The sequence below is a fragment of the Diabrotica virgifera genome, chromosome 1, assembly GCF_917563875.1.
Source record: "Diabrotica virgifera virgifera chromosome 1, PGI_DIABVI_V3a".
Classification (NCBI taxonomy): domain Eukaryota; kingdom Metazoa; phylum Arthropoda; class Insecta; order Coleoptera; family Chrysomelidae; genus Diabrotica; species Diabrotica virgifera.
This window is the reverse complement of record NC_065443.1, coordinates 36387925-36402123: the sequence shown is the minus strand read 5'-3', so window position 1 is coordinate 36402123 and position 14199 is coordinate 36387925. Positions and strand designations below refer to the sequence as shown.

Sequence of the window (14199 nt, the reverse complement as noted above, 5' to 3'; positions counted from 1 at the left end):
TATTTATTTGAAAAATAAACTGCTTAATAAATTTCTTTTTGATTAAATTCAATGTTAAAACTGCCAAGAGGCAGATGGATGGCAGCTTAAACATTGAATTTAGGTGAAAAGTAATGTTTATTTGTTCAATAAACATTTTTTTCTGAACAGTATAATGTATTTTGAATTAAACAAATTAGACACATTCTTCCCTTTTTGTGTCAATTTAATTCAGAATTTTTTTGGACACCCTGTATAAATAATTACCTTAGTGGTTATATTACTGAATAGAAAATTGAATTATCTTTCAAATGAGCTAGCACACGACCTCTATTCTCATCTAAAAACCCTGTCGATTTTGTCATCACGCCCAGATAGATGACGTCACCAATATGATATATATGTCAAAAAAATCATAATTTAAAAATAAAAATCGATCTGTTTCAGGATTTTTCCTTAAAGTTGCCGGCTTACGACATATCGAATTTATTCCAGACATTTCTTAATGAAATCTTAGGAAAAGAATTTTTACATATCTTTTGTTCCATAAAGTTAATTTTAAGTATAATTTTTTTGCGTTATTTATATCTGGTTTGCCCTTGCTCGCCCGTCATGTATCTTTACTTCTAGCTGTGTCCCATGGTGTCTTACCATTGATTTTTCAAAGGGTTTCAATCTCTGTTGTTTCTAGCAAGATTCTTGTCCTCTCTGTGTCAGGTCGTGTTTCTGCTGCGTACTTATGTCATTATTGGTCTGATGACTGTTTAGTAAATTCCGCCATTCATTTGTTTCTCGATATTTTTATTTCTCCACATTGTTTCATTCAGGCCACCTGTGTCCCTGTTTTCTCTATTCACTTGCTCTTCCACTTCTGATGCTGTGTGATACCTAGATATTTAAACTTCATCACCAGTTCCATTATCTGAATCTTAAGCTAATTTACATATAAGTAGATTTGCCGTTATAACTTCACTTGTTCTTCTTCACCTTAAGAGATTAGTATTGCGTCCTCTGAGTAGCAGATTATTATAAGCTGTTTTTTTGCCACTTGATGTCCTTTTTTAGTTCTTACTTTTTTATTATACAATAATATACAAGGTTATACAACAGAGGACAACAGCGAATCCTTTTGTGTTATCCCATTTCCAGATTCAACTGGGTCAACTAGTTATTCTTCTATTTTTACTTTTATTGTGTTGTTCTCGTACATATTTTTTATCGTTTTGATTATTCCTAGAGTGTTTCCTAATTAATTTGACTCTGTCAAATGCATTCTTAAGGTACACGAAACATAAATAGGCCAGTTTGTAAGATAATTTCTAATTTTTAGAAATAATATTGATACTATGTATTTACAAATACTCCTAAGAAATATTTCATCACAATTGAAGCGCTTATTGTATAAAGGGTATAAGTCCACAATACTTAGTTTTGAGAAAAACGAAAAAAACTATTTAGTTTAGAAACTTGATGATCTATCAAATTTTGTTCTACAGATGAAATGTAGAAGGAGACTAGTAGAGTGACATGTGATACAGCAAACTTGGCTTTGAAAACGATTAAGGCTAAAAAGTCGTTTTTAAAGGCTGGGACTTGATTCCTTTATACAATCAATGAATAAATGACGAAATATTTCTGCTTCTCTACAGTTAAATTATTAATTTATTTATAAAAAAATGTTTATTATTACAAACAAGACCTAAAATACATCGAAAGGCTAACTAACGTAAGCTAACCGAAGTAATAAAATAAACGACAAAGTGCCACAAACGATGGTTGCACCACAAGAATTATTGTATAAAGGTAATCAGTCCCGGACTAGTTCCCTTTATACGATCAACAAAAATTTTATCGTGCGATATTTCGCGTACGGTGAGAGATACACATTTCCATTATAGACTCATCGCACAGTGTTCAAAATTGGTCAAAACGTGATCGAAACTAAATTTGTTTAAACTGTAAAAGTGATCCGGCTGAAAATTGGAATATTTGAGGTATTATACCGTATAACGAGTATATTATAACAGGGGTCGTTTTTTTAGTTTTCATCCCTTCATTAGGCGGTGAATTACTTAAAAAATATCGTTATACAGGGTGTTTCATTAAGAATGTCCAATTTGATTTGTAGATTCTAGACCTCAAAATATTAGGATTTAACCCAAATCACTTAAATAAAATGTGGCTCGTTACAGAGTTACAGGGTGTTTTATTTAAAAATTTAAAAAAATATTTTTGCTCATTGGTTTAAAACTATTTGACGTATCCTTTTCATACTTGGCAAAAAGTGTGGGTACTGTACACCCTATAAAATTATGTTAAACAATCGTTTCTGCCTATTACCAGAGGCGTACGACAGGGGACAGTGAATGGTTGAGCCTTCCCAAATTCTACGCTACTGGCGGAAATGCCATTTTAGCACAATTTTTAGATTCTACAATACTATCTATGTAAATAACATGCACTTCATTCGCAACGATAAAGTCATCAGTTTTCGAGATATTTGAAGTTAAACATGTAACGGCACAGATATTTAATTAATGTATTGTGCCGCTTAATTTTAAACTTCAAGTATCTCTATTACCAATGATTTTATTGTTAAGACTGAAGAGTATATTATCCATTATTAATGATAAAATCATAAGTTTTCTCGAGATATTTTAAAATTAAGCGACACAATACATTATTCAAAATATCTGTGCCGTTACTTGTTTAAGTTCAAATATCTCGAAAACGAATAATTTTATCGTTAGGTGTGAGGAGTATGTTATTTACATGGCGAGTATTGGAGAATCGAAAAATTGCGCTAAAATGGAAATTCCGCCAGTGGAGTAGGAATTGGAAAGGGTCAACCCTCACTGTCCCCTATCTCGTACGCCTCTGGGACTAACTAGAAACGGATATTTAACATAATTTGTACCTACACTGTCTGTCAAGTATGAGAAGAATACGTAGAATAGTTTTAAAATACTGAGCATAGTTTTTAAATTTTTAAATAACACACTCTGTAACTCTGTAAGGAGCCATATTTTATTTAAGTGATTTTGGTTAAATCTTAATATTTCGAGGTCTAGAATCTACAACTCAGACATTGGACATTCTTAATGAAACACCCTGTATATATATTTTTAACAGTGTTATGAGTGGTAAGAAATACTCAATACTTTTAGAAAAAAAAAACACAGTATTATTGGTACACCCGGTATACAATGACATCTTACCCGTCTAGCAACAATATTATTACGGAAATATTGTTAAAGAATAAGGCTATAACATATTAAATAACTTAAATCGGACAAGAGGTTTAGGAAATTCGAGACATCAAAAATGTCCCATTTTACAGGTGGTGCGTAAATTTTGCTGCTTGGTGTATTAATATACACGGATTATGCGACAGATTATGACGGAAGCTCGAAACAAATGAGAAGCGTTGAAAAACCCTATAACGTATCTGCGCGTAGAGCTAACAATTTTTGATGAATTCGCGCACATTTACATTTACTCCAAATCCCAACATTTTTCCCAATCGCGCCTAAAGAAATATAACTTCAATAAATTGTTAATATAGCTATTTATAAAACTAATGTACAATATATTCTCTATTAAGCAAAAACACTACTTCATCAAAACTAAAATCTCTTTTTGCAACCCCAACAAATATCATGTGTTTGACATACATACAGTCGGAAAAATGAAAGAATACCCATGAACGAACATATAAAACACACTGTATTTTCCTGTCACCGTGTCACACAAAAAATTGGCCAGCGCAAGTACATGTAATAATTATTGTTACATGTACTTGCACTGGACAATTTTCTTTGTGACACGGTGACAGGAAAATACAGCGTGTTTTATATGTTCGTTCATGGGTATTCTTTCATTTTTCCGACTGTATATGTAAACAATACGTACGAATGCAATTAATTCAGACTAAATGCGCGCAGCGCTCGATGCAATGCGCCATGTACTCAGTTGCGCAGTTTTCCGCAGTTTGTGTTATATATTTTTTTATTCCCTACATTGTAATCTTTCATCTAGTGAAGGATTTAACGTGGCACAAGATGGCACAATAAACGTAATACGCTGTCAAACATTAATTTTATCAAAAATTGTATAGGTTTTTAGACAGCCGATTATATCAAAATTATAATCACCTTTCCGTGAAGCTAACTATATCATTTTAATCTTTAAAGTATGTATTTTTATCTCCAATAATTACTTTTACATTAGCTATCCACATAAATGAAGTAATAATCAAAGTAAAAGGCATATTCTGAGGATTTAAATTTGATGTATAAAATTATATTGAATTTTGTATTTTTGATCATTAATACATCTGGCCCTAACAAACTTAAAAAATCAATTTTTGCTGAAAAGTTGCATCATGAGTAGTACAAACAAACCCCTTAATTTCGGCATTCTCAGATTTATTTTTTTTTTACTTTCGATCACGTTTCCTTCAATTTTGAACACTGTGCATCGGTCCGTCGACGTTGGTTTAACAAAATGTATGTCTCACTTTAATTTCGTACGGAAGTGGACTTATTCCCTTTATACAACAAGCGATTCAATTATTGTTTATTCACCTGCGTTTTTAAGAGCACCGTCTTCACTTGTGATTCCGACAATAATTGGAACATCCATACTTTTTCCAGACTTGATAATATTTAGTGGGTGATCAGGCATAAATGGGTCTTCAACTTCACTTGGTTCTACAACTGGTTTGAATGGAATCATAGGATCGTAGTCCCATACCTGCAAATATTAGGATTTACTTAGATTTTATTAATTTCATTCCACGTTGATTTCAACAGTGGCGTGCTGGAACTTTTCAAGCGGCCCGGTGATTTTTATAGAAAAGCGGCCTCCCATCATTTTACCTTCTATTATCAGGATGTTTTATTGTTATTTATAAAATCAAAAAAAAAACAAAAATATAAATTATTTTTAAATCAAACATACAACTTTAAACTCAATGATTTTTTTAATTTGAAATGTTTTTTTATTTAAGAATAAGCAATAATTTTACAAATAATAAATGACATGTATGCCAATATTGCATGCAGTAAGGCAGAAAACATGATTTCCTGAATAAATATAATATGAGTTTGATAAGTGAAATAAGGGATAACTTTAATGTAATAAAACCGTTTTGGTAAAATTGTGGATTTTGGATTAGGCCACTGTTGCTCTTAGCGCCTCAAATGTTTCCAAGTGATCTTGTGTTAAAGTACTTCTTAACTGATTTTTTTATGTATTTCAACGTTGAAAAGCTTTTTTCGCAAGATTTCTGTGTCACTGAAAGAATTAATAAATGCTTATATACTATTTAAATTTGGATATGTACACTGATATAAGTTGTACTTATGGAAAACAGCGCAACAGCAAGCTATACAATCTTTATACTTATTAGTACCACACGGAGGTGAAGTTATCACGATATCAACAACATTGTCATTTGTTACTTCATGTTCATTATCACTTAGATTAATAATATCATCCTTCATAATTTCTATAGACTGAACATATTCCTCATAAACTCGATCTTCTATAATTTCAGAATTTTGCAAAATCCTATTTTTTAATACAATCCATTTATCAGCACAATCCACGAGTTCTTCTCTAATTGCAGTCGCAATTATGGTTGGATAAAAATTTCTTAATTTTTTAGTAAATGATTTAAATGCCGTTAAAGCTCATAAAGGTATACGCTGTGAGCTCGTACGTAGAGGGGATATTTATAAATTCGGGAGCGCCAGTAGTGACAAGTCTGTAAACGTTTACTGGAAATTTGACATAAATGTCAAAGTGATTAATTTAAAATTAAAATTAAAAACATTAATTATAAAAAATATTAGTTGGTCAAAGCTGTGGTATATATTTTTACCTTAAATATACTTATGTTTTAAATACTCAATTTACGTTTTTTAATGTTCCGTAATATGTAATTATAAATTAATCTTAGCGCCATCTACACGATAATTGTGAAAGTATCCGAAGTAAGAAATTAATATTTCATCAATAGAACGTCAAAATGATTAGCAAAATCTTAAAAAAATCTTTTACAATTTAATTACTTTTTAGCGTTGTAAATATTAAGCGATATCAATTTAATAATAAATTTAAAAATTACCGGTAAAAGTTGAATTATAATCCACTAGGAGCGACACCAGCGAAGCTCAGAGCGAATACCATTTTTTATTGTCAAAATTTCTAGGATGTAGGGTGCATATAACATCATATATTTTTGGATTCACATCACATCATTTGTCTTGATCAAATTGTTTTTCAATACTTCCAATACTTTGGAAACAATGTGGAAGACATTTTTTATTCTGCACAGTACATATATACATGTTTTAAGAAAATTGGAAAAATTTAAATTTTTTTGAAATGTTTTATTAATATTATTAGCAAAATTAAAATTAGAAATTAAAAAATATTTTTTTTTGTTACATCTAAAAATTTTTGTGAAAAAATCCTATCTGACCGGCCTCTCGGTGATTGCACCGATTCATTTATATGGCCAGCTCGCCACTGGATTTCAAAGTCTTAAGTTTAAAATATACCACAAAGATGAAATACACTCCTGGCCAAAAAAATCAGGACACCTTAAAAATGGAACATTTTCGATGTCTCGAATCTCCTAAACCTGTTGTACGATTTTAGTGATATTTTTAATATGTCTTATTCTCTTAGAATATAGATGTAGTAATAGTGTTGCTGAACAGGTAAATCTCATTGTATACCGGGTGTAACAATAATACTGTGTTTTTTCCTGAAAGTTCGTAACACCTTGTGGAATGTTCTAGCATTTAAAAAATATTGAAATTAAAACTAAATTGTAGGCTTAACCTTTCTTAACATTCTGCTTTTAACTAGCAATGTTCTTCATCAATACAGGGCGTTTCTAAATAAGTGCGACAAACTCTAAGGGGTAATTCTGCATGAAAAAATAATGACCGTTTGATCTATAAACATATGTCTGCAAATGCTTCGTTTTCGAGATACAGGATGTTGAATTTTTTCTTACGCACTGACGATTTATTTATTGCTCTAAAACCGGTTGAGATATGCAAATGAAATTTGGTGGGTTTTAAGAGGAAGTTATTGCGTATTTTTTGACATACAATTATGTATTTTATATTCACCATTGGCGTGCATACGGGTCATATTACCCGGTCATATTACCTGTATGCACGCCAATGGTGAATATAAAATTTTTAGTTGATTGTCAAAAAATGTGAAATAACTACATCTTAAAACCTACCAAATTTCATTTGCATATCTCAACCTGTTTTAGAGCAATAAATAAATCGTCAATTTGTAAGAAAAAATTCAACATTCCGTATCTCGGAAACGAAGCATTTGCGGACATATATTTATAAAGCAAACTGTCAGTACTTTTTCATGCAGAATTAACAATTAAAGTTTGTCGCCCTTATTTAGAAACACCCTGTGTTGATAAAGAACATGGCTAGTTGTCAAAGTACCTAACTTTTTCATTATCCAACATAAGTGAATGAGTCAAAAGGCATAATGTTAAGAAAGGCTAAGGCTACAATTGAGTTTTAATTTCAATATTTTTTAAATGCTATAATATTCCATAGGGTGTTACGAACTTTCAGGAAAAAACACAGTATTATTGTTACACCCTATATACAATGACATTTACCTGTTCAGCAACACTGTTACTACATCGATATTCTTAGAGAATACGGCTATAATATGAAAAAAAAATCACTAAAATCGGACAACAGGTTTAGGAGATTCGAGAAATCAAAAATGACCCATTTTTAATGTGTCCCACTTTTTTTGGCCAGAAGTGTAGATGGAATGACTGACGATGAGAAATGCATTAGATCTGATAGTATACCATTGCCATTGTTTAACTAGACAGTCATTGTCCAGTTAAACAATGCTATTGTCATGCCAATATCATAAAGTGTTAAATATCTCGTTATGTTATTATAGTTATTAAGGTACCAAGGGTATTATAAGGATAATAACGCTTGAGGTCAACGGTGTGTATACCGAGGGCCTTTGGTCCGAGGGATATACGTTGACCGAAAGCGTTAATCTTTAATACCAGAGGTGCCTTCAACGTTTAATGTCCGACTATTCTTTTTATGCAAAACATTTGAATTAATTTTGAATTAATTAGTTTTCAAATAGGTACATTTACCCGCAATAGTTGTAACGTAATTTTGGTAACCATAGTTTTACTTAGGTTGTTATTTGTCAACTTGACCGTATTTAACTAGTTATTTAAATTTAATACCCTAGGGCGTTATTTTGAAAAATTACGCCATAGGGTATTAATATCATACTTAACTGACTTCGAAATCATGTCATTATTTGTCAAATAATATACCAGTCGGACATTAAGCATATTTTAGCTCAAATATAGTGGAATCATTGTTTCATTTTTACTTAAATATTATTACAGCATCAGTTATATTAACTAGTTCTAAATACATATAAATAGAACCAAAATCATAAAATTCTGAGAAAAACACTGAAAATAATAACGGGCTAGATAACTACAAACAGAGCGAGCAGCCAAAAATCAAAATATTTGCGAAGGAGACCCAATGACGTAGGACGACCCCAGAAGTTTTAATCCTTCGTAATACTTCTAACAATAAATATGTACTTCTCATTCCTTGACTCCTTACTAGGGGGGCGTTGTGACACTAGCAGTAGTAATAAGTATTTTAGCTTACTGTCCCTATTGGCTGCGATGCTTTGCCAGACGGTCGGCAGTATCTAGGGGTTTTACCACTAGAGTTTTTCTTTGGTCTGTCCATCGTTAGAGATCATCCTATCGGTCTTCTGCCTTCTACCTTTCCTTCTGATCCCAACTGTTCTATAATTCCCGATTTTCTGGGTATATTGCTGAAGTAATCTAAGTATGCTCGATTACTACTTTTTTAATAGACTGCATTTATATAAAGCTCTTCCAGAATTGACAGGTTGGTTCTGTGTACTTTGAGTACGTAGAATTTTTCTATAGACCCATATTTCAAAGGCTTCGATCCTTCCGGTGTCCTTGTTGTTTGATCTTTCTATCGATGTTGTTGTTTGATCGTACTATTTCGAAATTCTCCACTGGGTGTATGTGCGGTAGATTGTTATTTGTCTTGTCTACGATCATTATGTTTGTTTTTCTAGTGTTGATCTGTTGATATGCAGTCCGAATTCTTTGGTTATCTGGCTTAGTCGTTCGGTGTTGGTAATTATTTCGACTTCATTCCCTGCTAGCTTAGGTCTGCCATCTACGTATCGCAGGTTGTTGATTATTTTGCCTTCTATAGTGATTCCTTTATCCCATTCGTCTAGTACTTTCCCTATTATTTATTCAGAATACAAGTTGTATATAATAATGTGATAGTATGCAGCTCTGTCTAGTCCCCTTTTTTGCTTTGAACGCAATTTAATATATTTTATTTATTATTCCTGTATTTTTACATCAACTGAATTTACGTATCGCAGGTTGTTGATTATTCTACCTTCTATATTGATTCCTTTATCCCATTCGTCTAGTACTTTCCCTATTATTTATTCAGAATACAAGTTGTATATGTATAATAATGTGATAGTATGCAGCTCTGTCTAGTCCCCTTTTTTGCTTTGAACGCAATTTAATATATTTTTTGCACGATTGATCATTTTTGACTGTTTACCGTGACAGATTTTACGTCAGTAGGTGACATTTACTAGCAACTCGACGGTAAGTAATCCAACTCGACGGTAAGTACTCCAACTCGACGGTAAGTAATTCACTTACCGTCGAGTTAAAAAATCTCTTAATTTTAATTTATTTTTTGAAAGAATAAAGAAAACTAACGAATTATTTATTAATATTGAAACTTATGGTACAATTTGTTAAATTATTTAATGAAATCCCACTTGTTTGGGCTGTGGTTTCACGGTTTCACTTCTAACAGAAACTCCTGCAGAATCGCATACATTAGTAGTATTACTAGTATTGCACAATATTTTTTCGGCAAAATCTATTTTATTTTGAAGATAATCTTCTACATAGCTTTCTGCCACTTTCGATGAACGCCAACCTCCATGACGCTTTAATCCGAGGACACCAACACCTTTATTAGCCAAAGGCGTTGCTGATGTCCTCCTGAACGAATGGCCCGTATAGTTCTCGGGATTAGGCAAATTTAAGAATTTGGCAATTTGAGAAGGCCAGCCCCCGATTGTCCCTTTCCCTATTACTTGAGCACAACATTTTCCTTTGGCGTATCTTAACCTTTCGTTACTCGCGCCAACTTTTTGTGATCTGATACTCGCGCACGGTGCAGGAGACCGGGTCCAAAAATATGGGTCAGCAGTGTTTTAAAATAATTTTTTTTTGCAAAATTGTGTACGATTAAATTATTTAATGAATATATGATCATATAATTTTGTAGATATGCGTTTGTGTTCACATTATATTACTTTAATCAAAAATTTAATAATTTTCATTGTTATCCATTTATATGTATATACAAAAACTTTGGAAGTGAAAAAAAAATTGAATATGGTTAAATTTGTTTACTAAGAACCACAGTATATAGAGGTTCCACAGTAAAATCACTCCTCTGTCGGCGCTTTGATATCAAGAAGTAATACCGGCAGTACGCAATTGGTAATTCACCAGTGGTGGATGCGGGTTTTCCCTGTTAAAATCCGTACGTTTCTATGCGACTTGCAATGCGAGAGTGGGGCAAAAGCGATTGCCAACATTGCGCGGTCGCCCTGCGCGACTACAGACTTTACTTCCAATTTTTCGGAGAGTGGTTCTACTGTCCCTCTTTATACTGTGCTAAGAACTTTAGATCTTAATTCAATACACAAAAAAATTAAAAATAAAGAGTAATTGTATTAACAAAAAAAGTTATAAAAATTAATTAACGTTTTTAAAACATGAAATACACAATGGTGTCACATTCATTGGAACAATGGTGTTCCAAACACAGATATTTTGAGCATATTTGGCAGTAAAACTTTGTTTTTCTATTTTTCTTCCAAGCACAAACAGCACAGCGATCTGAAGTTCCTGGTGTTACGACTGGTACTTGTTCTGTTGGTAAACCACATATCTCCCTAAACCTCATTCTGATGGTTCTGGGTAAGTTATATATTTATATTTATATATATAAATATAAATAAACTAATCTATAAACATTGAAAATAAGGAAAAGATCTTAAATTACCTTACTAATTAAAAATATCGATGTGTGATCCAAACACAAAAATTGGTGCACAAATACTCGCACACGGTGTACGGGACCGTGTTGCGTAATAACAAAAGGACAGTACTATTTTTTACACTGCGAACTGACTTTACCCACAGTTGATTGACCACTGAAGAAGTGTACGAAGTAGCCATTCAAAATCCCCACTACAAGCAGAGTTACAGGAATTTATTTACAGGCCCGGTCTCCCACACCGTGTGCGAGTAACGGAGGGTTAAGAACAAATGATTTGATTTTACTTGTAATGGACGAAGTTTTATATGCTTTTGCAGAATTTCTAAATATGGAATTTTATCGTCTGGTTTATTAACGACTGTAAAAGTACGCTGGATGTTCGTTTTTGTATTGGGTACTTTTACAATCATTAAACCATCGGTTTGTTGGATGTCATTCATAGTAATATTATATAATTCTTCTCTTCTATAGGCACCAGATATTCCCAATATCATTGCGACCTACAAATTATGAAAAATTCTTCATTAGAGTATTTCTTTTACCTAAACTAGCTTATGTTACCTTGTGAACTAGAAATTCTTCATCCGGTGCTTCCATCAGAAATTTTTCAAATTGCTCCCGTGTAAAAATGCTCGCTTTCTTAGGCCTATAGCCAACATTTTTTCTCTTCAAATACGCGATCAAAGTTGAAAACTTGGAAATATCAATACCATCATAAAGAAAAACGGTGGATTTAATCATTGAATATTCTGCCCAGAGGCTTCCAGGAGCTTTTAACTGCATATGTCTTTGAACGAAATATGCCAATAGAGTCTTTTCTTCGATTCTTAAATTCTTGCTTTCGCACCATTTTTTAAAACTTTGGTAGGTATTTTGATAACGGATTTTGGATTTTTCGGGAATAATTGCGGAACACCCTTCTTCCCAAGCCCGTTCAATTTCTTCAAATTCACTTTCGCTCATATTTTAATTTATAATAATCAAAATTGTACTTAAAATTATTGACAACTAAATAAAAACTCTATTTTCCATTGTTGTTATGCACCCTAGTTACTACCTAACAACGAAAGTATCTATCTTGATAAAATGAATGAAACTAGTCAATATGACGAAAATGTTTAATTTTATAATTTATAATGGTATCAATCGTGCCAAAAACGTTATAAGCATGTCGAACGTTAAGGGTAACCGATCTCAGACAATAATTGGAGTCGTCGTTCCGCTCCTCCTCCAAACAATTGTCTTCGATCGGTATAAAACCCTTACCGTTCTCCATACTTAATATACTATTATTTATTATTTCTGTATTTTTACATCAACTGACTTGTAGTGAAAATTGCATCTTTTGTTTATCTATCTTGCATAAGCCGAAACTGATTATGGGATATTTGGGTTTCTTTACGTATCTATCTATCAATTACTCTCTCCCGTATTTTCATTGTGTTATTAAGTAGTTTTATAGCCCTGAAGTTTGTGCACTGTTGTATATCACCCTCGTTTTTGTAAACCGGTTCAAATATAGTATTTCTCCATTCGTCTGGAATTTGTAAAATCTTCCATAATTCTATTAAATAAACTTGTTTGGAAACTTGTGCTCCCCATACTTCTCAAGGAATATTATCGAATTTACCTGGCTTACTTTTCTGTATTTTTGAAGTACTTCCACTTAGACTTGTTTGAGGTCATACAGACACATACACACATATTCAATACTTCTTTATCAAGTACAAATTTCAATGATATTATTCTATCGCTCGTTCTTGTAACTTCTACTACGTTATTTATCTTTTTTTTTTCACTACCAACGATTATACCAATTACATTTCTAACGATATTTTTCAATACATGCCACAATTTTTATCTTTCACTTAGTTCTTTTCACCTTTCTATCAGTGGGAAGACCATGAAAAGGATGAAACGAGAGCTTACTGGAGGCACATTAAAAAAATTAACAGTCATGTCTACATAAAAAGAAGAAGGAGATGAAGACCCAGTTCTTTCTCTTTTTGTCCTTTCCATTTAGTCTCTTGAATGTTATACAACCTGTAAGACTTCCAGGATACCAAGATCATACCGTAATTTTTTTAGCCTTTTATCGTTTTCCTTCTGAAGTTCTCAACCGGCAATTCGAACGGAGGCTCAGTTTAATTCCGGAACATTTTGCCTCAGGAGGTACCATCACTTCAGTATAAGATTTATTACATTGGAGGTCGTTTCACTATTACGGCCTAAAAAGATTTTCATATGTTTGATGCCTGAAATCTGAAATATAATCAATGAGAGACTAAAAACATTCCTTCAAAGAGAAATTCCACAAGAGCAAACTGGATTGACCAAAGGTAGTTCACACTCGAGAACACCTGTTGAATATAAGATAGATAATAGAAAAATCTAGGGAATTCAATATTCCACTGTACATATGCTTTATAGATTATCGTAAGGCGTTTGACAGGGTCAAGTGGAGACACTTATGGCGAATACTAAAAGAAGTAGGCGTACCCCAACTCCTTATTTCGCTTATAACTGAACTATTCGAACACACTACTGGATCAGTTAAAGTGCTTGACACACTTTCAAACGAATTTAATCCAGAACGGGGTCTCAGATAGGGATGTGTACTATCTCCTCAATTATTCAATATATATGTAGAGCATGAGAAGAGCACTTGAAGGATGGGAAACAGGCATCTCAATAAATGCTCATAAAATAAACAACCTACGTTTCGCAAATTTTTGCAAATAGTCAAGCAGACATCTCAATAAATGCTCATAAAATAAACAACCTACGTTTCCCAAATTTTGCAAATAGTCAAGCAGAGCTGATTGATCTTATACGACTGGTTGAAAACGAAAGTTAAATATTTGGTCTGCAATTAAACATATCAAAGACAAAGATCATGATAATGGATAGACTACATAACAATCATCCACACTTAACCACAATTGATCGGTTTGAGGTTGTGAGCTTATACTTATATCTGGGATCATTAATCACAAACACAGTGTCA

At 32.6% G+C, this 14199-nt stretch overlaps 1 protein-coding gene across 1 annotated transcript in view; it reads right to left on the bottom strand.

The window, feature by feature from the left end:
* The window catches only part of LOC114331386 (juvenile hormone esterase), a 132436-nt gene that overhangs the window by 38035 nt on the left and 80202 nt on the right, over positions 1-14199 (bottom strand). Inside the window, exon 6 of the mRNA XM_028280963.2 lies at positions 4566-4734. Within this exon, the coding sequence (XP_028136764.2) occupies positions 4566-4734 (169 nt within the window). The remainder of the gene's footprint in view (positions 1-4565; positions 4735-14199) is intronic.